This window comes from Pongo abelii, chromosome 19, assembly GCF_028885655.2.
Source record: "Pongo abelii isolate AG06213 chromosome 19, NHGRI_mPonAbe1-v2.0_pri, whole genome shotgun sequence".
NCBI lineage: Eukaryota > Metazoa > Chordata > Mammalia > Primates > Hominidae > Pongo > Pongo abelii.
The window spans coordinates 93,417,055-93,438,863 of record NC_072004.2 but is presented as its reverse complement, the minus strand read 5'-3'; the positions used below and the strand labels follow the sequence as shown (position 1 = coordinate 93,438,863).

Sequence of the window (21,809 nt, the reverse complement as noted above, 5' to 3'; positions counted from 1 at the left end):
CAAAGCAGACTTTCTAGAAATCTAATTTTCAAATTTGTGGGGAGGGTATGAAAGCATGCTACATATTAGATTAAGTTATTCAAAAAAGATATATTTCTAGTTAGCTTCAGTTCGTCATTAGTATTTTAAATAAAAATTCATAGTTCAAGTTTGATGGTTATAGCCAGATGCAAACATTTTTTTAAGTATAATTAATGCTATAATGAAGACTCATCTATTAAGAATGGATTAGACTAGTTAATATTCTCCAGGAGAAGGTAGAGGGGTATCACAGATGAGCATGTCATATATTCTAAAATGTTCTTTGAAAATGTTTAAAACAAATCCAAATTTAAAGCATTTCTATTATTGAGAAAATTAAGTCAAATATAATGCTAAATAATTGGGGCACGGCTTTACGAATGCTACTAGTTGAGTGGTGTGTAATATTGCAGAGCAAGGGAATTTCTAATTGATTTGGTCTAGTTTGAGCTAATTATCAAAACCAAAATTATTCAAACTTCTACAATGTTGATTGATTCAGTATATTATGCAATCTAATTTATAACTGTAGCTTCTCTCTTAAGAGTATCCAACTCTTGGACTCTCTCAAATTGCTAAACACTTTCCTATATTCAAACAACTCAGGGCCTTGAGACTTCTGGGTGCTGCCTTGTGGCAAATGTGGCCCCTGTCCTCATGGACACACAATCTGGAGCAGGGGAGGAAAGTCAAAATGCTACAATGTTAGGAAAGCATCAATTTTATGTGTGAACACTAATACTAGTACTATAACATGTATCATAGGTACAGTCAGGCCAACCTGTGTCACCCAACAAAAGTGTCCAGTCAGAAAGTTGGAACCAATATTTCTCAGGCAATGAATTTTGGTTTGAACCAGTAATAATGAAGAGTCTGAGAAAAACGTAAACCTTGATGCTGCTAATCTTCATCAATGAATTACCTAGCAGTACTGTTAGATTATTTACAATTCAAAAAGCATTTTTTGTTTGGAAAGACATTAATTATTACTACAACCCATTCTAAGGCTAGTTAGTAGTTACTGATAAACTGTACCCAAAGGAACAGTATTTTAGAGGACATAGAAGGAGAAGAGAAAAATCCAGTAGCGTTTGGAGTTAGCAATGAAAATTCTCAACAGAGGCCAGGTGCGGTGGCTCACGCCTGTAATCCCAGCACTTTGGCCGAGGTGGGGGGGAATCGTTTGAGGTCAGGAGTTCGAGACCAACCTGGCCAACATGGAGAAACCCTGTCTCTACTAAAAATACAAAAAATTAGCTGGGTGTGGCCATGCGTGCCTGTAATCCCAGCTTATGGGGTGGGGGTGGGGTGATGCTGAGGCAGGAGAACCACTTGAACCTGAGGGGTGGAGGTTGCAGTGAGCCAAGATCATGCCACTGTACTCCACCCAGCCTGGGCAACACAGCAAGACTCTGTCTCAAAAAAAAAAAAAAAAGTAAAAGAAAATTCTCATCAGAACAGTAATAGAAAATAATAGCTCTGCGTAAAGTGGTGGGACAATGTAATTCACAATCACTGTTCAGTAATATGCAATTTGTTACTACTTGAGGAGAAAACAGTGACAATGACGAAGAATATAGCTGGTACTAAACCAGACAGAAAAATTCAAAATGTAAAAAAAAAAAAAAAAAAGAAGAAGAAGAGGAAATGGATGATCCAGAACAGTTAACTCTGTATTTTGAAATGACAATAGTAAGAAACCATTGTTTTTCATTCAAGATCATAAATTCATACACAACTATGTACCATAACCCTTTTGGACCCTTCTGGAAAAGTGTTATGTAAATTCACAGTGCTTCTAAGAGTATAACAGAGAAAAATGTCCTTTTTGCTATGCTACTTTTTAATATTCATTGAGCATTAACTCCCTCTCTTCATGTGACTCTAGTCTAGAGGTTCAGAGACCTGGGCTCCCTCAAGTCTTGTCTTTACCATTAACTGGTTCTTAACCAAGAACCAGCCTCTTAATTCACACTAGGAGATTATCTGTAAACGAATTCCTTTCCTGTTCAACTATGAAGTTCAAATGAGATAATATACATAACGTTAACTTTGAAAATTATAAAATGTCTCACAAAAGCATAGTATTAGCTGTGAGAGTGCATGTGTCTACATGTACAGCTGTGTACATGTGATGGTCCAGTGGAAAAAAACTTCAGAATAACAGTTATAGTAAACCTTTACTGAGCACCAATTATATGCTAGATACTAAGTCATTTTCCTGCATGATCTCAATTAGTCTTTTCTTCTTTTACATTTTATTTTTAATTGACAAATAATCGTACTAAGTCTTTGTAACAGCTTTATGAGGTAGGAACCATTCACTACCTTTCTCATTTTAAACATGAGATACTGAAGCCTAAAGAAGGGAAGTAACTTGTCCCAAATTAAACAGAGCTAGTGTATGTGACTCCTGAGTGTGTGCTCTTAACCACTGGGAAATAACTAAACATATAGGTATAAAATGAAGAGGCTTGGAGTATGGCTTTCAGTTTGTTCATTCTGAATCTCCAGCATCATAGAGAGTTCCTGAGTAACAGTGAGAAATGCGTGTGTTTCCACCAACACCTTTTATGATAACCAGCAAATTCTGGACTTGGAGGATAAAAAGAGAAATGTTTTACATATCAATAAGCAAAGAGGGAATACAGAAAGAATAGATCTTTTTTATTATAAAGGATAGTTGGCAATGAGAAATTGGAACCTTAAAAAAATGCAGATATCCTTTGGTTGTTCTTATTCAAACTGAATCAACTTTATCAGTTCGATCCTGTTTGGTGGAAATCAAACCAAAAGAAAATTTAAAAGCATTGTTTGGAAAGCTAATATAACCTTCAGACATTTTTAGATTAACCAAATACCAATGAGATGCAGATGTAAAACCAGTGATAAATGAGGAATTTCGCAATGAATAAAAAATAGTTTCAAAGGCAGGCTTAGATTCTCGTTTTTTAACCATCAATTTAAAAAAAAAGTCATCCTGGTCATAAAAATTTTGGTACTGCCATAAATGTACCCCCCTAAATACAAATAAACTTACCTTTGGTTTTTTGATCAGCAGCCTGAAAAAAAAAAAAAAGAGAGAGAGAGAGAAAGAAAGAAACTCTTTAGGAATAATGTGTAGAATGTACACATCTATGAAAGTTTATAAGCAAACTTTTATTATTGAAAATTTTAAGGGGGGAAGGGGGAGGGATAGCATTGGGAGATATACCTAATGCTAGATGACGAGTTAGTGGGTGCAGCACACCAGCATGGCACATGTATACATATGTAACTAACCTGCACATTGCGCAAATGTACCCTAAAACCTAAAGTATAATAATAATAAATAAATTTAAAAAAAGAAAAAAAAAAAAGAAAATTTTAAAATGAGTTTTTGCCCGGTTAATTTATTACAATTTATTAGTGGGAAAAATGTGTACATGCCATTGATTACATACCAGTATTAATCTAAAGGCAAAAAATTCTATCTGGAGCTCATTTAAACTCTATAATTTTAACAGGCTCTAATAGGAATACTGTTTAAACTACAAGATACATTAAACTAGGTAAGAACAAAGACAAATGGCATAACTTGGTATTTTAAATGCCATAAAATTCAAGCTTGACTATGAAGTTTACAGTAGGGCTTTTATTTTTAATCTTTACTAATAGGATTCGTAAAAGAACATTTGCCAAAGCTGCAAAAAAAAATATTTCTAGCTTTTCTAATAAGATCAGTTGAATGGCCCTTCTTCATTTATTAGACATGGTTGTTCAGGACAGTTCATTTTAAGTAGAACAACATGGACACACTTTACCATCAGCAACTAAAACACGGCTTCCTTAAAACACAGCTCTAACACTTCCAGTTCCAAGTTAGACATTTACGGCTGTCACCTGTATTTATTTCACCAGTAGGATATCTATTATTTGCTAATTATAGACTTGGCATATTGATTTAAAAAGTAACAGAATGAAACCTTGTCATGTAATGGCTATGATAATGCAAATGAGACACACAATGATACAAAGACAATGAAGTAGGGACTTCAGTCAAACCTTTTTCTGAGCACCTTCCTTCTTTTTCTTTTCTTCCTGCTTTTTCTTTTTCTTTTCTTCCATCAAACGTTCCTCTTCTTGTGTTTCTTGCTCTTTCTCCCTATTAAATACAAAGAAAACTAGTATAAGTTTGATGATCATGTTAAGTCAAACAATGAAAAAGCACTAGCTGCTCCAAGTCTTAAGTCAGAATTTCGCGTATGGTATACAGGAGGACCCTCTGAGAAGGTGCTAGAAAGGGACACTTCCCTAACAGCACTGCAGGTTGCCCTGACTTCTTCAGTAGCCGGCTGTCTCATTCGTTCAGCCCACATTGTTGAACACCAACCCATCATCAGGCATTGCTGGGGATAAGGGTATGATATGGAGTAAGATACAGCTCTTACAGTCCAGCCCCTAGTCTGGTCTCGAATACCTGGGCTCAAGTGATCTCCTGCCCTGGCCTCCCAAAGTGCTGCAATTACCAGTGTGAGGCACCAAGCCTGGCCATGCTTTATTTTTTCCACTTGATCCCTAGGGTTCTGAAATTTCAGGGTGATGTATCTTTTCTCCCCCATTATTTGGCTGATGCTTTCAGCTCCTACCTTTCAGTTCTCTATTTTCTTGAAAACACTTTCCTTCTGTTTCTAAATAACAACATATTGAATCTCTTGGATTGATCACCTGTAACTTGTTTCTCTTATGTTTTCTACTCTTTTTTTATTGGTGCTTCTATTTTGAGGGTGCTTGATTCAAGTTGATCTTCTAATCCTTCTACTGAATTTTTTATTGTGATGTTTAAAATTGTTAACTTTCTTGTGCTCTTGAATGCTCCTTTTCCACAACACCCTGTTCTTATTTTAGGTATGCAAAATCATCGCTATTCTTTTCTCTGAAAATCTTCTAAGTTTTCTGCATATGTTTGTTCCTTCTCTGGATGCCTCTTCCCTTAGACTCTCTCTGATCTGAAAGCCTTTCCTCAACTCTGTAGTAATCCTTGGTTGTCTGTTCAGGCACTGAAATACCAATTAGGGGCTTTGTATGTATGGGATGGATTTCCTTCGCAGTGGGTTTTGCTTTAGGGATATTAGGTAGGGAACTGGCTGTTTTACTAGTCCAACCTCAAATGCCAAAACATGTAGTTTCCCCCACCTGATCACCAGGGTGCTTTATCTATCGTATTAGCTACTAGACCCTAACCACCCAGAATTGCGCCACTGCTGAAATTTTAGATGCCACTATCCCGCATTCTGAGCATAACTTCCTATTCTCACTATTTACACGGCACCTGTTCTTTGTCCATTTCCTGACTCTTCCTTTTTCTTCTAAGCTATTTTAATCACTTCTTTTCCGAGAGAGTCTACACCTCAAGCCCATCTCATATGTTCACTAATTCCATCACTGAAGAACTATACAACTCACATGTGCTATTTATTGTAGTAAGCACCAGGGACGAAAACAAGGATGGAGGGAGGTGGGGACTGAGTCATTTAATAAGTATTTTCTGAATAAAAGTTTTGTTTATTTTTGTAAACAGAGATGGCGTACTATGTTGTCCAGGCTAGTCTCGAACTCCTGGCCTCAAGTGATCCTCCCACCTCAGCCTCCCAAAGTGCTGGGATTACAGGAGTGGGCCACCGCACCCAGCCAGAACAATAGCTTTGTAAGTGCTCTGGGATTATAGCAGGAAGCAAGATAAGAATACATATACTTTCAAAGATATTTACATAAATGAGTAAAACAAATTATCGCTATTACAACACCAACAAGTATAAAATGCAGTGAGAATTTGACAAGATGAACATCTGCATCTGCCTGGGCACTGGCCTCCTGCAAAGGCTATTTTTCTGTTACAGTCGGGAGCCACATGTCCTGGCTTTAAATGAGATTATAAGCTTCCTCTGTCCTGTGGGCTGTGTCTTGGTAGGAGGACTCTTCTCTGCGGCCCTGAGAAGAATCTGTTACCCTTCAGGGCATTTCTGGTACCAATTTCTGGTATATAATCTCAGCTGAAATTTACAGTGGAGAAAATCTGTTAAGTTTTCCTTGAAAGGAAAACTTTATTTTCTGATATGATCAAGTAGTATTTAAAAAGTTACTGTCTACCTTGTACAGTGAGATTATAAACTTGGATTTGAAAAGTGTTTTCACCTATTAAAAGAAAAAAAAACAAATGTATCAATTAAATGGAGAGTCAATTTGTATTTTTTCTAAGTTATAAAACAAATTTGTAAGTCAAGAAGCAAGGAGAATAAAGAAAAGGAATGGCCAGGCTGGGAGAATTTTACTTTTTAATCACAGAACTTTTTCTTTTTAAAATTATGTTTAAATATACATGATCAACATACACTTGTAAATATAATCTTATCATGCTTTCCCCCCAGGATGACATTTGCTTTCCTGTTTCTGACATGCTTGGCATCCCTTATCTACTCTTTCTCCCCCTTCCATATCCCTGTCAAATATCTCCCGCCCCCATGACCCACGTTAAAACCATCTAGGTTCATATCTCTCTGTTTTTGTCCCTGCTCGTGTAACTGTATAAAACATATATACTTATACATTTCTACAAAGATTTTATTGGATCACTGTTGGTATAACTGGGATTATGTTATAGAAACTTTTTTGCATCTTGCTTTTCTCATTCAATACTTGCAGGGAAGGAGGATCTCCCTTCTCTCTCCCTCCCCCTACTGAGATGTCCAATCTGTTATTTCTAATGGCTCCATAATGTACCATGGTGTGAATGTTATCATATTATTCTGTCATTCTTCTATTCATACATATTCACTTCCTTTCCAGTTTACTGCCACTGCAAAGAACTCCAGCTGTCCTATCCAGCTCTGCTGCAGAGAAGAACATCCCTTCGATTGGTGTTTCAGCTTATGTTTCAGTAGCAACGGGAACCAGGTGAGGACGAAATCTGATATGGGCTCAACGCCCGGCCCAGAGCAAGTCTGAAGGGCCAAATTGGATATAAATTACCTATACCTCATATGGTGAGGTATACTATAGTGGATCCCTCTGTACTGAGTTTTATTAGGAAGAAAACATTTTTTAATAACTTGGGTTTTCCCTTTGTTTCTTTATTCTCAAATAATTTAGCAATCACAAGATTAGGAGGCTCTGGGTAGAAAAAGGAGCAACACTCATATTTTGGAGGCAGCTAGGAGGAGGAAGGGGTGAAAAGATTTCCCATAATGGGCCTCTGTGGGTATCATTTCGGTGTTCCTAGTTAAACTGTAGAGTTTCCCAGAGAAACAATGATTTATTTTTGTTTCAGAGGTTCTGATGGAGAAAGAGAAATAATGATTCAAAAGGTGAAATTACGTAGGTAGACTGAGAATCCAGCCACCTCATGCAAAACAATTCTGGATGAAAAATGTTACAAATTACCAGTCTTTTTGTTAGTTGATTACTTCCTATATTTGTAAAAGAAGAAAATTCAATAAAATAGGGCAGGCGTCTGTTTTTGTCTTTGAGGTTTAGTTATCAGAAATTGTAAATGTTTCTCATCCTTAGTTTCACCTACAAAGAACACCAGAGCCTATACTCTGAAGTTATACTGGTTGGACTCCCATGTCATGTCATCAAAATATTCACTAATTTGTGTGTGGGGGGGGGGCCGGAGGGAGAAAGAGAGAGAGAGTGTGTGTGTTACATGCCACTATTTTGAAACTGACTAATTCAATTAGAATTTCCTTTCAGTGTTTATGTTAGAAAGGGCTTGTAAAATGTTATCAGACAAAATTAAAAAGAGAAGGGGACGGAAATGGTATGCTATGCAGTTGTCATAGAAATAGTTATGGTCTTAATTTATTCAACATGTATTTGACTACCTGCTATGTGCAGGAAGTATTTGCTAGACTTTTGTGGGCAGTATGAGAAGGATAAGACAAAATAGTCTCAGCCTTGAGCATAAAATCTAAAAGGAAAGACAAGGTAAAACTTTAATTATATTTAATACTCCATATAGACTATGGAAAGAAACAGAATAGAGAGTATGCTTGAGATTTAGAGTCACAAGGACTGGGTTCTAAAGTGAAATAAAGTCATTGGTATAGAGAAGGTCCAAAGCCTGTAAGCCAGCATATCGGATGGACTGCCTCTAAGAATGCTTAAGTCACTCAGCATGACACCTGGACCTGGGGTGGAAAAGGCGACTCATTGCCAAATGGCTCTGACCAACAGGACCAGAAGTTGCAAAGAAGACCTGTGCTTGACAGACTCTATGGTCTTCTGATTTCCACACTTTTGTATAATCCCTTCCCGTGGAGTATGAGAGAGACCAGCAACTTGCTTCTAGCCATTCAAATATGGCAAAGGTGTATGTTGTCACTCCCTGGCTGTGTTACGTAAGACTCCAGCTTTCTAGCAGACTGGCTTTAGAGTCGCCCTCTTCACTGCTGGCTTTGGAGAAACAAGCTGCCATGAATCCTACTGCTGCAAGGAACGGCATTCAGCCAGCAGCCTGAGGAAGCCTGGATACCAACCGCTACCCAGCAGAGCCTCCAGACGAAAACAGCTCCTGGCCTTGACTGCACAGCTTTGCAGAGGGCCCAGGTGAGTACAGCCTCCTGAACCCACAGAAACCATGCAATGGATGTGCACTGCTTTAAGCCACTACATTTAGTGGTATTTGTTACGCAGCATAGCAAACTAAACCAGGTAGTGATGGAGTCAGGCCTTCTGGGTCTGGGCAAGATGGATTATGCCAGCTACAGCCTCTCTCCTGCCAATTACAACAACAACAACAACAAAACTGGACAAAGTACAATATAAACACAAACACATAAATAATGAAAAGTAACAAAAGTAGGTGGTTTGGGGAGAGGAGTTAAAATGTAGGGAAGGCAATCTGTGTGGGGGTGACTTTCTCATTTCCTTTTCTCAAACCTTTGCCCAGGGAGTGGGCCCCAATCACAGCCATGCTGTAGCAGGCATGGCACTGACACCTACAACCAAGAGAAACCCATCTTTCTCAGCAGAGGACTAAAGAAAGGAGCACCTGTGAGCTGGACGTATCCCAGGAGAGTCAGGGATCCCAGAGAGAAATCAGCTGGAAAAGGGAATCCCCCAATTCTGTGTACAAACCTTCACCATTTTGGGCTCACCTCTGAGTTATGCATTTATGGGGCAGACCCAAAACAGCAGAACAAAGGCTGTGAGATCTGAACTACGATGTCAACACCCGCCTGCCCCAAGCCTCAGACTAACTCCTACATGTGGGCCAGGCCCAAAGCAGCATAGTGAGAGCCTAGTACTGAGCTGACACTGGAAGCCTTGAACCTACCCAGGCTGATTGCCTGCTAAAACAAAACCAAAACAACAAACCAGTGTTTTCTAGAGGAGTCTGATAGTACTAAGAGTCTATATGACATATTCAAAACGTCCAGGATAAAGTCCAAAATATCCCCTCATACAAAGAACCAGACTATGTGGCCAACTGTCAGGGCGAAAGACAACAGACATCAATGGCCAAATGACCCAAGTTTTGGAATTATCAGACAATGGCTTTAAAGCAGATATTATAACTATGCTCCAGGAGGCAAATAAAAATACACTTGAGTAAACAAAAATTTAGAACTAAAAACTAAAACATCTGAATTTAAAACTTCATTGGATAGGCTCAAGAGAAGAATGGACATGAAAGAGGAAAGAGTATGTGAACTTAACAGAGAAATAAAAATTACTGAATCTGGAAAACAAAGAGACTGAAAAAAATGAACAGTGCCTTGGGGACCTGAGGGATAATACTAAAAGACCCAACATTCATGTCACTGGAGGCCCAGAAGTGGAGAAGGAAGATCAGTGAAGAAAAAAATATTTGAAGAAATAGTGGTGAAAAACTTCCCATATTTGGTGATATACACAAATTTATAAGTCAAAAAGCTCTGTGAACACCAAACAAGATAAACTCAAAGAAAACTATACTTGGATATAACGTATACTAAATGTAAGCAGCCAAACTCAAAAGACTATGTCACGTAGGGTCCATTTATATAACAGTCTGGAAAAGGCAAAATTGTAGAAACTGAAAATAGACCAGCAACTGTCGCGGGGAGGAAGGGTCTGGCTACAAAGGGGCAGTGCAAGGGAGTTGTTTTGTTGGGCGACAGAATTATTCTGCATCTTCACGTGATGATGGTTATATGGTTGTATGCGTTTGTTAAAACTCACGTAACTGTACACCACAGAGTGAATGGTGCTGCAAGTTTTTTTAAAGTAAACTTTAAAAAAAGTGAATAAAAGGAATGACAGGCAACAAAATTTAAAAAAATTATAAATGGTTGTCGGCCAGGCGCGGTGGCTCACGCCTGTAATCCCAGCATGCTGGGAGGCTGAGGTGGGCGGGTCACGAGGTCAGGAGATCGAGACCATCCTGGCTAACACGGTGAAACCCCATCTCTACTAAAAATACAAAAAATCAGCAAGGCGCGGTGGCGGGTGCCTGTAGTCCCAGCTACTTGGGAGGCTGAGGCAGGAGAATGGCGTGAACCCGGGAGGCGGAACTTGCAGTGAGCCGAGGTAGCGCCACTGCACTCCAGCCTGGGCGACAGAGTGAGACTCCATCTCAAAACAAAACAAAACAAAAAAATGTTATAAATGGTTATGGTGAAAAGGGTTCAGGAGGATGTTGAATCCTTCCCTCATGTCTCCCCTCCACCTTGATTCCCGGCCTGATGAGAAGTGGTTTCAATGAAGTGAAGACAGTATGTGTTGGGGGCATTGAGGAGGGTGCAGGGCTAAAGATAAAGGTCTTTGTTAACCAGAGGACCATGCACCACAAGGCACGGGGGAAAGATCTGGAGAAAAGGATGAGGAAACTTCAGAGCAGCACTGGGATTTGATTACTAGTTAGGAAGAGATGACAGCAGGGACCTATACTTCGGAAGGGCGGTGAAGAATCACGGAGATCGTAAGAGAGGTATGACAAAATCAGCTGGTCTCAGGTATTTCAAAGGAACTCTGATATTATTTTCATTTTAGAGTTAATACAGACTTCAGCCCTAGGATTTAATTCTCAAGACTCACTATCATGGCTAAAACAAAACAAGACAAAGCCCCGCAGCCCAGTATGGAGTTACCGCAGCCTGAACTGACCACGCTTCTTAAGAAACGCGTCTCTTGCCCCTCACCTTTTAAACATCTTTTGGTGCTTCTTGTCTAGCCACTGACATAGGTATTCCACCTCCTTATTTCACCGATGTCTTTCTATATTATCTTCTTCCATTTGGCTTTTTATCACAGAACAAGTAATGCTTCTCATTTTGGTTGGCTGTCTCTGTGAAATAAGGTTGATGAATTGTCTGTTACTTTGCCACTCAGCTTCCTTTCCTCCTCCCACTGGTAGCTGTATCCTGATTTTCCTCTCATCCACAATCTGTGGACTTTTAGGGGCAGTGGCTCCAGGGATGCATTTTGTGTCTGACTAATCGCAGGGCACAGCGTCCCCTGGGCCACAGCGCTCAGATTCAGGGATGACACTGGATGTGAACCAAACAGAATCAGAGGGCTGCAAGTTACTGCAACCATCTTTCAACCAGAGAGAGCCAAAAAATGAAGCCAACACCAAAGAAGGGAACTAAGAAATGGAGAGAAAAACTAAGTGTCTGTGAGGTATGCCCTCTGAGTCCAGGAATAAGTTGTTTTTGCAGCCTGGTATCTCAGTGCTTTGCCGTCCCCTGACCAAGGGGTGAGCATGAGACTCACAGTAGGCCAATCAAGACACATCTTGGAATAGGAACTCTGAATTGAAGTGGCAGAGAGCTGGAGCGGATTCACTGCACTGACTGTGCCCTACAAAACCTGCCATCAGTGCCTGCTACCTGGATTCTCTAGGCTGCACGGGTTGTGTCCTAGTTTTCCAGCTTGTCCTTCAATTTTGTCATCTACCTCACTTCCTTCCAACTGTTCCTCTTTTTTTCCTCAAATTTGTACAGTTGCTTCCCACTGTCTGTAACCAAGGAATCTTGATAATGCAGTTTATCAACAATCTATTTATTTAAACCTCGGCTAACTCAGTAAGCACTGACTGGCTGCAGCATTATTTGATTATGATTTGTCTTAACTAAGTAGGTTCAGTAAACACTTTTACCACTATAAAAATTACTTTAGTATTGCTATATTAACATGTCCATTACAAATATGGGAGGATTGTTGTTTGTTTTTGAGACAGGGTCTCACTCTTTCTCCCAGGTTAAAGTGCAGTGGTGTGATCACAGCTCACTGCAGCCTCGAACTCCTGGGCTCAAGCAACCCTCCCACCTCAGAATCTTGTGTAGCTGGGACTTCAGGCACACATCAACACGCCTGGCTAATTTTTAAATTTTTTGTGGAGATGGTGTCTTGCTGTGTTGCCCACGCTAGAAGTATGGGAGTTTTCAGTACCATGTTGTGAAAACCTTTTCTTGATTTCTGAGTTTAAAGTCACCTCAAATTAAGTCAGAAAATGACAGTATAATTTTAATAGCACTCCACTTTCAGTCAATTATATAATGACACGTGTGTGTGTGTGTGTGTGTGTGTGTGTGTGTGTGTATACTTTGAATGTGCTAAAATAATAGAAGAAAATGTCCAATCAGTCTCTCAGATACAGTAGTCCTTGCTGGTACATCCTGGCCTATGTGTTACAGAGTGGTTATTAATAATGCTTGGGATTTCGTTGTTTGCACGAAATCTTAGGAATATGTATTCTGTAACCACTGATAAGCATAATGCTTTTCCCAAAAAACTACGAAGGAGTTTGGAGGTGGGGATTTACTGCCTCTCAGTGCCAAACTCTGCTTTTTGCCTGCTCTGTGAAAATGAATCTGTGGCCTTTAACTATTTTTCCTTTGCCAGCTGGCATGATGTTCAGCTTTTTCAGTACAGGGCACTAGAGACATAGCAGAAGAGTTCTGCCTCCTGGCTAGAGGGCTCCCTGACAGGATCCCGCAGGCACACTCCAGCCATGTCACCACCCCTGCACAGACGGTTTTGTAGCACAGTGCCTCTGGTGAGATGCCTTCCCACGAACTGCTTTCAAGTTCCAGCAACACAGCATCATGTGACTTCTCTGCCACCCCGTGAGCCATGGCTGTGATCTCTCACTGGATGTTCCACCTCAGGCTGGGGGTAGGGGTCTCCTCCTCATATCTGCTATTCCTGAATCCTCTAAGGCTTTCTTTATTCTGACTAGCCAATCCCTCATTATTCTAATCCCGTTACAGTTAACAATTCTTGACGGTCACCTTTCCCTGTTCACATAACTGTATGGTTTCTCTCTCTTGGCTGATAGAGGAGCCCATAAATTAGAGCTTATTTCAATCCTATCAATTAACTGGAGACTTTTAAATACTGTCACACCAATCAGTAAATAAAATTCACAGATGTGCCTAAAAGAAAAAAATATATCAAAGTATAAAACAACAAGCTGTATTTAATTAATAGCACAAAGACCTGAAATATCAACCCTGACAGATGGAGTGAAATAATTATTTTTGCTTGAATTTGGCACTTGCCTGTTTTTTTTTGTTTTTTAAACTTCATGGTATTTCTGTGTTCTGAAACTTGTGGCATATTTGGGCAAGTTTAGAAAAGGTTCTCCTTCATAATTACAAAAAAATAAAGGACAAAGTTCCAGGACCACATAAGCGTTGGTCAGTCACTGAAGTGATGAAACGGAGCCTGGGGCAGTTATCAATATGAGAACTACATGAGAACTGACTGCAGATGATCCCCAGGGTGGCTTTCTATTCAAAGGTTTTGCAATTTTGTGAACTAAAAGGACTGTTAACCGTGTGGATTCAGTTTCAGGAGCCATTAAACTAACTTGTGTTCAAAGTTGGATTTTAATTTGGGAGAGCAGGTGAGCATACAAGACCTGGGCAGAAAGTCTGATGACAATCTGCACAAGAGAAAAATCAAATATAAAAAGAGATGATACCACCATCCACCCAGTCCCTTGATCCAGAAACATCCGTGAAGCCCAGGGCTTGCATGTGAGGATAACAGGAGTTTCAGGGGTTTACACTGGAGTAATAAGCTGATAAAGGACATGAATGTCTGCCTAAATAGTTTCTTTTTTTTTTTTTTTTTTTTTTGAGACAGTCTCAATCTGTCACCCAGGCTGGAGTGCAATGGCACAATCTCGGTTCACTGCAACCTTCGCCTCCTGGGTTCAAGTGATTCTCCTGCCTCAGCTTCCTGAGTGGCTGGGATTACAGGCATGCACCACAATGCCCGGCTAATTTTTGTATTTTCAGTAGAGACGGGGTTTCACCATGTTGACCAGGTTGGGCTCAAACGCCTGACCTCAGGTGATCTGCCCACCTCAGCCTCCTAAAGTGCTGGAATTTCAGGCGGGAGACACGGTGCCCAGCCAATAGTTTCTATAATGAAACAAAGTAGAAAAACAAGTGACTGATTATATTGCTGCAGGAAAAAACCCCCACAGGTACTAAGAAGCGTGTCAATATTTCACATTAAAAATGTGAAATGTAAAAACTTAAATTTCATAAAATGAAGAAAATTTACCTGAAAAATATCAATTAACAGAAAAACATTTTAATTTCCTGTTTTCAAACACACAACAGGTTCAGATGCTGCCCACACCCTGCAAAAGTTTAGACAGAGATCCTAAGGGAACTACCTCATAAGAAAAAAAAGGGTTCTAATTAAGTTTACTCTTTAGTCGTTCATTAAACAAACACAAAGCAGTACACTGATTACTGGAGCAAACCGAGATCACATTTGAGACTGTGAGCTGCATAGTCCCATACTTTGTATACTAACAAGTATTTACTAGTTATAGCTCGTTGTTTCTGTCCCTTAAACAACTTCCTGGAAATTACTATCTTACATCAAAAACTAAAATTCAAAGCATAAAATTGGTATGAACTGTAAATCTAATACTATGTTCATATACCAATCTCAAGAAGCAAATGTTTCCTATTACTCTCTTAAAGTCAATGTACTGCTAATTGCCACCTTTTGGCTTTCTGGTTTCTTTTAAAATAAAAAAAAGTGATAGGGCCGCACGCGGTGGCTCACGCCTGTAATCCCAGCACTTTGGGAGGCAGAGGCAGGTGGGTCACCTGAGGTCAGGAATTCGCGACCAGCCTGGCCATCATGGAAAAACCCCGTCTCTACTAAATATACAAAAATTAGCTGGGCATGATGGCGGGTGTAATCTCAGCTACTCAGGAAGCTGAGGCAGGAGAATCGCTTGAACCCAGGAGGCGGAGGTTGCAGTGAGCCAAAATCGCGTCACTGCACTCCAGCCTGGGCAATAGAGTGAGACTCCATCTCAAAAAAAAAAATAAAATAAAATAAGTGTAGAGTTTACCTCCTCCAAGACTTTAATGAAACCACATCTACTAATGGATTAACACGTACTCAGAGGTAACCTAAAATCTGCCACATGATTTTACTATTTGATTTAATTCCTCTCTCTGTCCTTTACGGATTCTCATGAACCATAAGAACACCTACCTGTTCTATAAGGGAAGAAAAAGTTTCCCCAGCATTCAGGTCTAAAAGTAAGTTACTTTAGTGGGCACCTCACACAGGCGACGTAGTCATGCACTAGACAGCTTCTTTTTGGCGCTAGCATGTGTGTGCAAAGGGTAGGCTTTATTAAATCATCTTCTGCAGCCTCTTGATAGCCAAAAAGCATGATGGGAAAACTCAGGGAATTTGCAAAAAGTCAGCAATTCTCTGGGGGGCCAAGGCAACACAGTCCAAGTGTGAAGGTTTCCAATGGTTTTGCTTAATCTTAAAATAAAACTTAGAAAATCAAACAATCCTCCATAAATACCGAGTTCCAACTGCAAAGATACTAGGGCAGCAGACAGTGTGAAGTGATAGTCTCTGGAAAAACTAATGGTAGCAAGAGCTGTCATTTACTCAGCACTGGGCTTGGAAGGTCTTTCAAATAGATGACTTCATTCGCTCCTCAAATCGATCTTGTTGAGACAGGTATCACCTGCATCTTCAAGGAGAGGATCAGAGGATGAAGCTCAGAGGACCTCTGTGTACAGACACAGACAGTAAGTGACAGAGCCACAGAGCTGTCATCATTCAACTGAGGTCAGACTGAGTTTCAAGCATACGCTGCATCCATACCACACTGTATCCCTAAAGAGCACATATTCTTCATTGTGGTCCAAAAGTGACAGCTGTATGCTTCAAACTTACAATGAACTGATAGTAAGGTTGACCTCATTTTTTAGAAATTGAAGAGGATAATCAAAACAATTTCTTATATATATATTAGTTAGAGTAAAAGCGAAGCTGCTGTAACAAAGAGACCCCAAAATACAACATGCTCAAGATGTGTCTCCCCTGCAGTCCAGGGAGGCTGGCCAAGCATCCTTGCTCGAAGTTTGTTTTATTCACTAGAGGAAGGAAAAAAGGAATTGAAGAGCAAATTATTTCCTTTTTGGTTCATGCCTGGAAATTTACGTTATTATTTCTGTTCACATTCAAGTGACCAGAACTTGCCCATATCTAGACACAAGGAAGGCTGGGGAAAATGTCTCTAAACGTGCCCATCTAAAACTTCTTTCAAAATGAAGATGGGGGGAGAACGCATTCAGGGGGTTAGTTAACCATCTCTGCAACCAGTAGATGGCCTGCCCACCTCTACACATAGATAAAAAATAATTTTTCTAAAACAAAACAGATACACATACAAATTGGGGTTTGTGTGTGACCTGAACAAACAATACATAAATCAAGCCCCTGAGATTCGACTCTACAGGAATATGATGAAAATGATTTCAGCCAGAACTTCTTCAAGGGATCAAGATATCATCAGTTACCTGCTATAGCTACAGAAAAATCCTATTAACACTTGTACAGAATAACGAGCAACATACATCCCTGGTAACCCTTACAGAATGAATTTGTTATAAAATACGAACTTTTATACCTAATCTACCTTCGAATATAAGATGCACCATTATTTTATGCATCACTAAGAAACAAAAATGCTGCCAATTATACCATGATATATATGCCATTGACTGTAAGATGCATGTCAATTTCAGAGATGTTAAAAATGGGAAAAATGTGCTTCTCAGAACAAATGAAATACAGCGTGCCCCTGAAGTAACAAATCAAACTGATCGACCCTACGAAATTACTGAGTAAAAAGCAATTAGATAATGGAAGACAAATTGTTATAGTTGCTAGTAGGCCATTCTTTATGGTGATAATATAGATAAACATATTGGGGCCATACCTACACTTAATGAATTTTTAAAAACTTAATTCTATGCGAAAGACAGACAATTCCCTTCATAATACATTAATTACAGCAGCTAATAAGAAGTGCAGGGTGCTATGAGAGCACTTAAGAGGAAGGATTCTGGCTGGTCAGGAGGTCACAGAAGATTTCCTACGAAAGTGAGCTAAGTTCTGAAGGAGACCTGGTGGCACAGCAGGGGACAACATGCATGAAAGTTCTACAGTGGGAAGGCACACAGGATGTTGGAGAAACGGCAAGATGATGGGAGGCCTAAAGGCTGCAGAGCAATGAAAGAAATGGCCACACCCAGTCTGGTGGGGAAGACTTAGGTTAAATTTTTTTGTCTTTATCTTCAGAGCAATGAGAAGCCAATGAAGAATTTTAAGCAAGGGAGTAACAATCAGTTATTGATGAGATCATTCTGGCTCCTATGTGGAATAGATTACAAGAAGGTAAGAGTGGAATGGTGGAAACCAATGCGTAGGCTACTGCAGTCAATATAAGAGTTTAGACTTCGTAGTTTAGATCTGGGGATGCAAAGCAGGCTTGAACACCATTTAGAAGATAAAATGAACAGAACTGGGTGATGAATTGGATATGGGCATAAGGGAGAGGGAGGTGTCAAGAACAATCCATAGGCTTCTCACCAGTGTGACTAAGTGTATGGTGGTCCGTTCACTAAGATAAACACGGAGAAGGACACCTCACGTTTGAGATGCTTGAAACATTAAACTGGGAAGGGAGCTAAATGTAAAATTCCAGAGTTCACAGGAAAGATCCAGACTGGAGAAAAATTTCAGATGTTAATGCAGAAATATAAATCAAAGTGAGGGTTATAGCTGAGATCAGGTAGGAAGGGAGTTTGAGAGTAAACAGGAAAGAGGGCCTGAGATGGGGGCTTAAGGAACAACAGCATTTAAAGATCAGGCCCAAGGGGATGATTCACTCATTCAAACATCTGTCCATTATTTGGGCATCATTTATTAATAACTGGCCATACAATGTGCCAGACTTGATTTTAGGTGTAAGGCCATCCACTGACAAGATACGTAAGATCCCTATTATCAACAGCTTACAGTTAGTGGGTAAACAAATACAAACACAGGTAAATAAACAAAGTAATTTCAGTTTTTCATAAGTAATTTCCTAAGTACTATGAAGAAAATAAAGTTGGCATTGCAACTCAAATTCCATGACTGGCACTGATTAGCAGGTGAAGAGATTTCCCAAATGAGTTAACTACTGAGCAAGTCCCAGACAAAGTACAACCTTCCCTGAATGTATATGACAGTTGCTTTCCTGAGTTTCCAGAAACTCAGCATATATTACAACAGCACAAAAAATTCTACACATGTAAAATAGGTTCTGAGCTTAAGTAAGTTTTTCACCTACATAATATCCAGAGCGAAATTCAGAAGTCATAACAGATGTACTAACAGTCTTTCTTGGACGGAAGTAGGTCCAGGCACAGAATACCTAGGATCTCTGGCTCCTACCCACTAAATGCCATTGTGCCCAGCTCGAAGCGCATGACATCCCTAAACAAAAGTCCATCCTTCCAAAGGCCTGCCAAGGGGCTGCTCCCTCCCTTCTTCAGAACTGCCACTTTAAGGCAACAAAGTAACATTGCGTTAAGTGACACGAATTCCAAGAAATTCAGATGCTCTGAGGTCTACATACTCAAGACTTCTAGTTGTAGATACTTCCACCAGGTGAAAATCCAATCTTTCATTCAACACATATTTATTAAGAGTGTACTATATGTGCCACATGATGTTCTAGGACCCTGCTTTCGTGGAGCTTACATTTTAGAAAACGGCAGTAAACACAACTACTTGAAATGAAGATGATCCAGAATGTGGCTCTTACATTTTAAATCTATACACCCTTGCATCTCTCAGGTAAAAGTATAAAAAGTCTCCTTGAACATTAATGTTATTTTCCCCACTAACTGTTTTCATTTCTAGACACATGTACCATAACACAGAATTTAAACATTCAGCACCCAAAGAATGATGTTCAACACTGAAAGAAACAATTGCATAGTTTCAAATTCCACTGAAGCAGTTTTAAAATTTGAAAAACTGTTTGAAATACAAATAATAGCCCCTGGTGGTAAAAATGCTAATTATAACCAAACTTTTGTGGACTCTAACTATGCTCAGATAAAAGAAGAGAAAAGCAAAAATGGAAGCTATGAGTTTTTAACGGGAAGAATCATCAAAGTACAGGAACAATCTTCTGTGAGAACAGATTCACAGATGGGCAGATGAAGAGAAGAAATTCTGATGCTGGGAAGAAGATGCAATGGAAGAATAAATAGCTGGAAAATGCGTGTGTGTGTGTGTGTGTGTGTGTGTGTGTGTGTGTGTGTGTGTGTGTGTGTGTGTGTGTGTGTGTTGAAGATGCAATGGAAGAATAAATAGCTGGAAAATGTGTGTGTGTGTGTGTGTGTGTGTAAAGAGATAGAGTCTCACTCTGCCACCCAGGCTGGAGTGCAGTGGTGCTATCAGAGTTCACTCGACCTCCTGGGCTCATGACTCTCCCACCTCAGCCTCCTGAGTAGCTGAGACCACAGGCTACACCACACCCAGGTAAGTTTCTTAGTTTTTAAATTTTTTGTAGAGACAAGGTCTCATTTTTTTTTTTTGAGACGGAGTCTCACCCTGTTGCCCAGGCTGGTCTCAAACTTCTGGCCTAAAGCAATCCTCCTGCCTTGGCCTCCCAAAGTGCTGGAATTACAGGCATGAGCCACTGTGCCTGGCCATAGCTGATAAATATTTCTAATTGGCACAGTACTGCTGGTACACAGTTGACCACCATCTTAATTTACACTCTTAAAAAATGCTTACTTCAGGCCGGGCGCGGTGGCTCACATCTATAATCCCAGCACTTTGAGAGGCCGAGGCGGGCGGATAACTTGAGGTCAGGAGTTCGAGACCAGCCTGACCAACACAGTGAAACCCCGTCTCTACTAAAAATATAAAAATTAGCCAGGCATGGTGGCGTGTGCCTGTAATCCCAGCTACTTGGAAGGGTGAAGCAAGAGAATCGCTTGAACCCGGGAGGCGGAGGTTGCAGTGAGCTGAGATGGTGCTCGCGCCACTGCACTCCAGCCTGGGCGACAGAGCGAGACTCTGTCTCCAAAAAACAAACAAACAACAAAAAAACTCCGCAAATATAATTTGTAATTGACAACAAAATATTTTGTTGATGGACCATAATTTACTTAATTCTCCGGTTGCTTATTTAGGTGTTTCCATTTGACACTGTTTTTATCACTAATCCCCTTTGTTTATATTTGTTCTGTATTGGTGATTATTCCAGCTTGTTCTGTATTTGTGATTGTCTTAGGAGAGATTTCCAGAAACAGACTTCCTAAAACAAAAGGGTATAATTAAGGGTTTCATTATGAAACTGCTTCCAAAAGCATTTTAATAATCTGTAGTTTTATTAGCTGAATACAAGTGTGCTTATTTCACAACACTCTCATAAGCACTGAGTATTATTAATTTTTAATCCTTGCTAATCTGATAGAAAAAGTATTTCAATGGCCTTAATTTACAATTCTTTGACTATTAATGAACGTATTTCCCCATATTGGTTATCCCACATGAATTTCATTTTCTGTACATTGCCTGTCTATATATTCTGGCCTGTCTCTTCAGTTCTTAGTGGGCGTCTTCATATAAATTTATTAAGTTTATACATGTTAAATACATTAACCTTTAATCATATTGCTGTAAACATTTCCCCCAGTTTTTGTCTGCCTTTTGTTTTTGGCATTCACCAAGTTTTAAACGCTAATAAAATTCTACCAAAAATTTTCATGAGATTTTACTTGTATTTATAGGAACTATTCAAATTAGCTATTTTTATTCTCTAGATTTCTTAAAATTTTTTCTATTATACAGATGATACTTCATTTAAAGTTTATTTTGGTGTGTGGTAGACACTAGATTCTACCTTCTTTTCTGTAACTAACAGTGCCTGGGAGTCATTTAGTGCACCAGGACTAAATGATCCTTCCTCTATCTGCTCATTTGTGACAATGGCTCTTCATACATCAAATTCATGTATAACAGATGGGCCCGAAGACCATTCTGCTCCATTAATAACTGCACGCTTCTGCCATAACGACACTATTTAAATTATTCCAGTTTCATAAAATTTTGGTTATCTGCTACCACTAGGTTCATTATTTTTTTTAAAGTATTTATTATTTTATCCTTCCAGATAAAATTTACAACCATATTGTCATGCTCCAAAAGAAAAATATATCTTTTTTAAAAATTAGAATTGCTTTAAACATACAAATTAATGAACTGAAAGCTCTGTAAGAATTAATTTTCATATTTGAGAACATCTCTCCATTTTTTTTCCCTCTTTCAGTGAAATTGTCATTTCTTCTTCTTCTTCTTTTTTTTTTTTTTTTGAGATGGAGTTTCACTCTTGTTGTCCAGGCTGGAGTGCAATGGCGCGATCTCGGCTCACCGCAACCTGTCTCCCGGGTTCAAGTGATTCTCCTGCC

The 21,809-nt window shown here is 39.5% G+C and overlaps 1 protein-coding gene across 14 annotated transcripts in view; it reads right to left on the bottom strand.

Moving 5' to 3' along the window:
• Positions 1-21,809, bottom strand: part of TNRC6C (trinucleotide repeat containing adaptor 6C) — a 150,204-nt gene that overhangs the window by 101,218 nt on the left and 27,177 nt on the right. For 5 of the 14 annotated variants that reach the window (XM_054535782.2, XM_024234662.3, XM_054535784.2 and 2 more), the window contains 2 exons: positions 4,066-4,165; positions 3,062-3,083 (listed from right to left, as the gene is read on the bottom strand). In XM_054535782.2, the coding sequence (XP_054391757.2) occupies positions 3,062-3,083; positions 4,066-4,128 (85 nt within the window). In that variant the 5' untranslated portion in view covers positions 4,129-4,165. Of the gene's footprint in view, positions 1-3,061; positions 3,084-4,065; positions 4,166-6,150; positions 6,196-11,183; positions 15,154-15,519; positions 16,288-21,809 lie in introns of those variants that run through there. The other 9 variants (XM_054535787.2, XM_063718295.1, XM_054535789.2 and 6 more) reach the window with 7 other exon arrangements.